Raw genomic sequence first — 7,927 nt, 5'->3', positions numbered from 1 at the left:
ACACGCCGTAATACCAGGTGTCTTAATGAGGCTGGCGTGTGCTACATGTTCGTTGCTTCGCCACCCTTCAGTTTCTCCACACCGCTGTGTGTTCTCATGTGTGGTTACCATGCACTCGTGGCTTACATGCTGTGCCTACAGGTTGTGACTACATGCTGTGCCTTACCATGTTGTTGACATCGCTGTGTTTACATGCTGTGGCTCTAACATCACCTGTGTTACATGATGTGCTCTGCCGTGGCGCTTACATGCCGCACGATGCGTACAGGTTCGCCAGCATGCATTCTTATATTCTCAAGATGTCCGTCGCCAATCCTGCTCAGCGCGACTTGTGTGCACAACCATTAGGCGCGTCGCTGATGGGCGACGGCCGCGAAGAGGGGCGCTCTGGTTCGTGTGGGCTTTCTGAGTTGTCGGGTGCTGGGTGTGTCGCGATCGGGCCTCCACCTCATCCGCCTCTTCCTCGCCGCAACCCGGAGGCCTCTCTGGATGACGTACGGCAGCCGACCGCTCCCTCCTCAGCTAGTGTCTATGTCTGCGTGCGTGGCGCCGCGGCGCGCCTCGAGGGGACGCTGCCCTGCTGTGGCTCTCCTGGGCCGCCACGCCACGCCCCCCGCGCGGCTGGGCGCCTCCGGTGCGTCTGCATCGCAGCTTGTCCCCGTCCGGAGACGCTATTCGCAAGCTACGTCCGTCGGACGGGTAGCCACACTTACGCCGAGATGGCGCCCGTCGTGCTTCGACTCGCTACATAGTTGCGACGTCCGGCTTCTTGCTCGATCGCTATCCGGGCGTTTACGAACCTTAGACGCTGTGTCGGCGTGTGTAGTTTTATGTAGCCGACACGCTGCATAGCACACGCAGGCAATATTCGAACAAGGTGGCCCGCGTCCCTCCGGTGTGTGTGCCGCCTGTGTGTCTGGCGTGGACTTGCTTCTGCCTGCGGTACGATACAATGCGGTCCAGGAGTGGTGCCGACAACGCAGATGATGATCTTCACAGTACAGTGTTAAACATGTTAGGTGGCTTTAAAACCATGATGTTCTTCTTAACGAGATGACATGCAAGAACCTACATTAAGATATTTATGGAAGCACATTCGCGACCACGAAAATTTGTGTGTATGTGATTATGTTTTACGAATACGGTTGGGCGAGAGAAAATGGTGTAACGTAGCATGAGGATGTGTCGCTGGTGAGGTCACAGATGTGTATGACGTCACGGGGGGGACTAGCGGATACGCACGCAGAATTTCAGCATATAGCATCCTAGACACATGCAACATGAACTACGGATAGTGTGATTCATGATATATATTAACGTGATTATCAGTTTTTTCTCTATCCCATGTAAGTATAAATCACGGGGCGAAATTGCTTCTACACAGTCGTAGCGCTATAGAAGTTTATAACACTACCACAATCGCGCCGACTCGCATTTATGGTCTTGGTAAAATAAAATTATAGTATATATATTAGGTGGTGTGATGGTGGTGGGAGTATATATATATATATTATATATATACACTATATATTAAGCCGGACTGTAATAACACCATGGCATTTAACTTGTATAATAACAAAATCTTGTTAACGTCCGGTATATCGATAGCACTTCGCACAATTACTTCGTATCATGTACGCTCAACTTAGCAAGTAGATTGAACTATGCAACCATATCGTACACAAATTATATTCAACACCAAGATGTTTGATCGGTTTGTTTATACTTGTCATTGCCAATCATATCTAGAAGGAACACGACGTCGGCCAAGTGCGCGCTAAGCACTGCGCTTAAACCACGCCAGGCGCGAACAGCACATACGTAAAGCCGACGAGGCAGCGCATTATTGCGTGCGACACGGCAGCGTGGGGGCATGCGAACGCACACAAACGGCACGGCACACGCACGCACGAACAACCGTTCTCTCGATCACGGAACATTTACACAACACTACACGGCGTTTGCACTGTCACTTTTACATCTCGCATTTGTTATGTAAACCCACACTATACTACGTACTTAACTTACAACACACACGCACGGCGACGCACCGCACGCAGCGACACATCACACAGTAGTGTGTCTACTACTATTCATACACTACAGTACACATACACACCACGCACACACAACACACACAAACACAGACACACCACACACTTCATATCTCATTCGCAAACCACACTGACGCACACGCACACGGCGATCATATTGTATGGTATAGTACACATACGATACTACGGTATCCACGGATGAGCACGACCAATACAACACGCGACGCGACGCATTTCGCACGCTCGCCAGAACGCATTTCACGCACACGAACACCACACACACACCACACACACACACACACACACATAGTTACACCATCGTCTAACACAACATCAGCACCACACTGACACACACGACGCCACAACACACACTACGTCACGCACCACACGACACCACGAACATATAATTCACACACACACACCACCACACACACACAACACACACCCCACACACACACACGCCACGCGGTACGCACACACGACACAGGCCGCATCGCGACGCAGCGGCACGCACGCACACCAGACACCACACATACAAGCACACACACAGCTGATCGCTCTCCAAGCCTGTGGTTGTGGCCGGCGAAGATACATGTAAGTCAGCGTCTCTCTCTCTCTCCTCATCTCTCTCTCTCTCTCTCTCTCTCCTGATCTCTCTCTCTCTCTCTCCTGATCTCTCTCTCCCTCTGTCATGTCACTCACTTCTCCCCTCGCTCACACTCTCCCTCTCGTTATCTCTCTTACGCGCTCTCTATCTCTCTTTATTTCTCTTTCGCCCTCCTTCGTTTTTCTCTCCCTCGCTCTCTCACTCTCATATTATGGAGTTATACTAACCACAAATCCCGTGTTAGCAGCAGGCCACTGCTGCAGGAAAGGATAGGGTATGCCCATTGTTCCTGTCATCTCGAACGGATGTAAGTTCTTCTCCTTCTTCCTCCATTTCGCCCGCCTGTTCTGAAACCATACCTGGACGCGCAGGTAGATCCGCGCATTAATACACGGCAAATGTTCACAGCCAACACACAGTCGTGGCTTTACAGCGGAGCATGTCATAAAGACGAGATGATCAATCAATATAATTATCATAAAACTAACTTGATCAGATAATGAAACATGCGCAGGAAATGAGAGAATCGCTTAATATTGTAACGAGGCCATTAGGTTGGTCGCACTAATCAACTCGTATCTACGCGAATACGTCACGTATGAATCACGTAAAATTGATGTCGGAAGTTCAATGATTTACCTGTACTCGAGACTCCGGCAGTTTCAGTCGGATGGCGAGCTTCTCGCGCATGAATATGTCGGGGTAATGCGTCCGGCGGAAGGCTCTCTCTAGAACTTGTAGTTGCGCGGTCGAGAAAGTAGTGCGATTTCGCTTTATCTTGTCACTAAACTTCTCCGAGCAGTCAGCGACAGCATCGGCGACCCTGCTGCCGTCTGCCGAGCGCAAAGTGAAACATGTGAGATGCGTGTGAACGAGTTAGTGGCGAACGACAGCAAACACTAGAACGATTCAATAACAAGGAAATGTTGACAAGACACTACGGAGAAATACAATTTTTCTAGTCTACATAATTAATAGTCGTATATATAATATAGTTATATATATCTCGCATATTATTAAGTAATTCTATAGAACCTTCCATCGTAGTGACGTATGAATACGTATCTGTATAATATACTTACTCATGCGTAATCTCTATTAGCACTATTCGGTATTGCTATCCGAGTTAAATGTTTGTCTTCTTTTTTCACCGCCCGTAGGTACATTCCTGCGAGACGCGCGAGACGCCGCGCACACACAACACACACCAGCCACAGTGCTTCTCCATCACACCACACACACACACATCCAACGCACACACACACGCAACTGCACCGTCACAGTGCGCGCACCACACACACCCCAGCACCACACATGCACTAATCGACAACACACACATCACACACACACAGCAGCAGTGCCGCGCTCAATGCACACACACTCGCACACGCACAGTCACCGCACGCAACGCACGCACGCACCGCACCTACACACACCACACACACACGACGAATCAGCACCACACATATATTATAATATATATATTAAGACTTGGTTATATTAGACGGGGACTCAGCCAACAGCAAATGCTTCTTTAATAAAGTCTGCTAATCTCGCGGTGAAATTCGCGAGTGATGCGATTTATATGCTCAAATAGGGTGGGCCCAACCAGCCTGACAGAGTGGTTCGGATCGAGATCGAGGACAGCACCACCATTTGAAGTGACGTGAGTGAGCACTCAACAGACCGCTCGGCCCGTCTCGTCGTCCGTCTGCGCCGACGATCTAGCTGTACTATACAATCGTTCCAGTTATGAGTTAGAGAATGGACCGCTAATTACTGATTTCAAGCGTTGGGAGGCTTACTCGCTTGCTGTCGCATGCACGCTGCTCTGCTCTCGCTCTTGCCGCATCTGTATAAATGCAACGTTATAATACTATATATATATAATATATATATTATATATTACTATATATATATATATATATATATATATATATTTATATATTATATATATATATATATGACTATTTATATATATATTATATATAATAATAAAACTCTTACATTGTTATATATAATACTATATAATACTACAACAATCCTGGAAAATATAGCATATCTATCGATATTTTTTTTATCTTTCTACTATCTATCTATTCCTAACTAATCTATCTATCTATCTATTCTGATCTATCTATTACTTATCCTACTCATCTATCTATCTATCTATCCTATCTATCCTATCTAAATCAATCCTATCTATACTATATTATATCTATCTATTTACCTACTTCTTATCTAGCTAATCTAGATTCTATCTATATAATCTATACTATCTATTTATCTATCTATCTATACTCATCCTAGTCTATCTTATCTAATCTAATCTTTCTATCTAGTCTATCCTATCCTATCTATCTAATCTTAGCTATCTATCTTTAAAAATTCTATCTATCTTATAATATCTATCCTATCTATCTAGACCTATCTATCTATCTATCTTATCTATCTAATCTAGCTTATCTATCTATCTATCTTCATCATCCATCTTATCTACTCTATTCTATCTGATTCTTACTCTATTCTAGTCTATCTATCTATCTATCTATCTATCTATCTATCTACTCTAATCTTAGCTATCGTATCCTATTCTATGCTATCCTATCTATCTATCTATCTATATATCTATCCTAAATCTATCTTAGGTTCTATTCTACATCTATCTATCTATCTCATCTTATCGTTAATCTATATATCTATTCTACTCTACGCTATCCTAAATCCTAGTCTATAGTATCTATCTAACTCCGCATCTATCTATCTATCTATATCTATCTATCTATCTATCTATCTACAGTACATAACTCTCTCTCTCGCATAGATACTCACTCTCTCTCCTCCTCTCCCCTCTCTATATTCTTCCCCCCGTCTCTCTCTCTCTCTGTCTCTCTCTCTCTTTCTCTAGATATATATATATATAATATGCGATATATTTTACCTGTATCAAATTGTTCGTTAGCTGTGATAGATGCGTCTACATGAGGTAAATTAACCTCATCATTGCATGAGGTATTATGTAAAATAATCCGGGTTATGCTTTTACACGAGGCAGAAACTAGCGCTTGTCAACTGTAGGGTTTTCATTGATCTTACGTTTAAAAAAATAACTAACTAACTAACTAACTAAATAAATAAATAAATAAACAAGTAAGTAAGTAAATAAATAAATAAACTAATATTACTAAAATAATGCACACACCCACCCACGCGAGAGCAATTATAACACATTTTACTGATCATGCATATAATTAAAATTTGGATCCATTAAAAATTTTGGAACAATCATAGCATGTACATTTTCAAAAGCACATCCGACGCAGCCATTTCATTGCTTAAGAATATCGAGTTTACTTATTGTATATTATTATCATATATTAAAATGTATATATTTATTAATAGCAATAGCAAAGCAAGTAGAAATTTAGTAAATCAGTTCTCTAGACTTCATTATGATAAGATTTAGATTAGATTTAGATATGAATTAGATAAGATAAGATTAGATTTTATTTAGATAAGATTACATTACTTTGTAAGCGAGCCGGCTATGTAAATTCACGTACCGCGAGATTGCAGATCGCCCGCGTAGCACGCAGACGCGCTCGTACTGGCGGAAACCAAATCCCCATCGCCAACGTCGTCGTCCTCGTCGTCGTCATCGTCGCCGTAATCGTCGTTATACGCAGGTTCTAGAGGATCGAACTGGTTTCCAAATATCGCCTCGTCATTGTCCACATCACACATGCCCACCTCCATAGCAGTAAGTGATGGGGTTTGTCACAGCAAGGCGTCTGCTTCTTTGGTAAGTCTGCAAACGTTACCAAGCAACGGTTAACAACCGTACCGGCGTCTACCGAGACGAGCAGCCGGTCAGACGGTAACAACCAAGCTTTTGCTTTTCAATGTTTTCCGTGGAAAAGTTCGAGGTCCGCCGTGTGCTCACTCGAATTCAATTCGCTTTAGTCCTCGAAGCGTCATGTAACCACCTCTACCTTCTCTTTCCCGACTCCTCCTCCTGCCTCTGTTCCTACTTCTCCTACTCGTACTCAGCACCTCTTCCTTTTCGGTCCACGAGACACCAGACACCTTCTCCTGCTCTTCCTTCTCTTGAAGTTCACGAAACTCCACGTGCTTCCTCCTTCGCGTCGTGCCACCTCCCTGTGACGGCTCCTCTGTCTGGCTTTCCTTCCTAGAGCCTTCAGCTCTTCCAGCCTGCTCCGATCCGGCGAGACCCGAGTCTAGGGCAACTCGTCAGCCCTGATCGCTAGTACCCGCGAGGAATTGCAGTAGGTAGCTGTAGCAGTAGCGAGCTCACTGCTGCACGGCTTATGCTCCTCGTGTGTAGTGTAGTGTAGTGTAGTGTAGTGTAGTGTAGTGTAGTGTAGTGTAGTGTAGTGTAGTGTAGTGTAGTGTAGTGTAGTGTAGTGTAGTGTAGTGTATGTGCTAGGTGCAGGCGTGGGCTAGACGTGTAGCGTACCTGCTGTGCGTGTGTATGTGCTAGACGCGTGTCTCTCTGTGTGTGTTGCTGGATGTTGTGGGTATGCGCTAGGTGAGTATAGCCAGGTTATGTGAGTACGTCTGAGCGTCACACTACCTGCGCACAACGTCACAGTCGCCCATCACACACAGACATACCCATATATATATATATATATATATATATATATATATATATATATATATATTAGACTGGTTATATTAGACGGGACCCAGGCCAACAGCAGTGCCTTCTTTAATAAAGTCTGCTATGTAGAAGTCTGCTAATGCTCGATGTAGAAGTTCGCAGTGATCGGATTATAGCTCAAAGATGGGTGGGCCCACCAGCCTAAAAAATGGTTCGATCGAGGATCGAGGACGCACCACATTGAAGACGTGAGTGCACTCACCCGTCGGCCGATCGTCGTCCGTCTGCGCCGACGTCGAGCTATCGTCAAGGTTCAGTATGTTAGAGATGGAGAATTTATGATTCAGCGTGGGAGCGTTACGCGGCTTGCTGTCGCCGCTATCTGCTTCGCTCTGCCGCTCTGTATAATGCAACGTTAGGGTTAGATATATAAAAACGTCTGTTTATATAATATATATATATATATATACACAACAATGGAAAAGATACATATTTAACGATATTTTTTTATCTATCTATCTATCTATTTAAGTATCTATCTATCTATCTATTTAAGTATCTATCTATCTATCTATCTATCTATCTATCTATCTATCTATCTATCTATCTATCTATCTATCTATCTATCTATCTATCTATCTA

General features: G+C 44.2%; 1 protein-coding gene across 1 annotated transcript in view; it reads right to left on the bottom strand.

Annotated features, from left to right (window-relative positions):
* Positions 1-3,063: 3,063 nt before the first annotated feature.
* LOC106807129 (kinase suppressor of Ras 1-like) overlaps positions 3,064-7,927 on the bottom strand; it is a 14,631-nt gene continuing 9,767 nt past the window's right edge. Inside the window, exons 5-6 of the mRNA XM_014809391.1 lie at positions 4,014-4,019; positions 3,064-3,102 (exon numbers count right to left, since the gene is read on the bottom strand). Coding sequence (XP_014664877.1) covers positions 3,064-3,102; positions 4,014-4,019 — 45 coding nt within the window. The remainder of the gene's footprint in view (positions 3,103-4,013; positions 4,020-7,927) is intronic.

This window comes from Priapulus caudatus, unplaced genomic scaffold (assembly GCF_000485595.1).
Source record: "Priapulus caudatus unplaced genomic scaffold, Priapulus_caudatus-5.0.1 Scaffold197, whole genome shotgun sequence".
NCBI classification, from domain to species: domain Eukaryota; kingdom Metazoa; phylum Priapulida; class Priapulimorpha; order Priapulimorphida; family Priapulidae; genus Priapulus; species Priapulus caudatus.
Note: the sequence above shows the minus strand (reverse complement) of the source record. Positions and strands in the feature narration are given on the sequence as shown.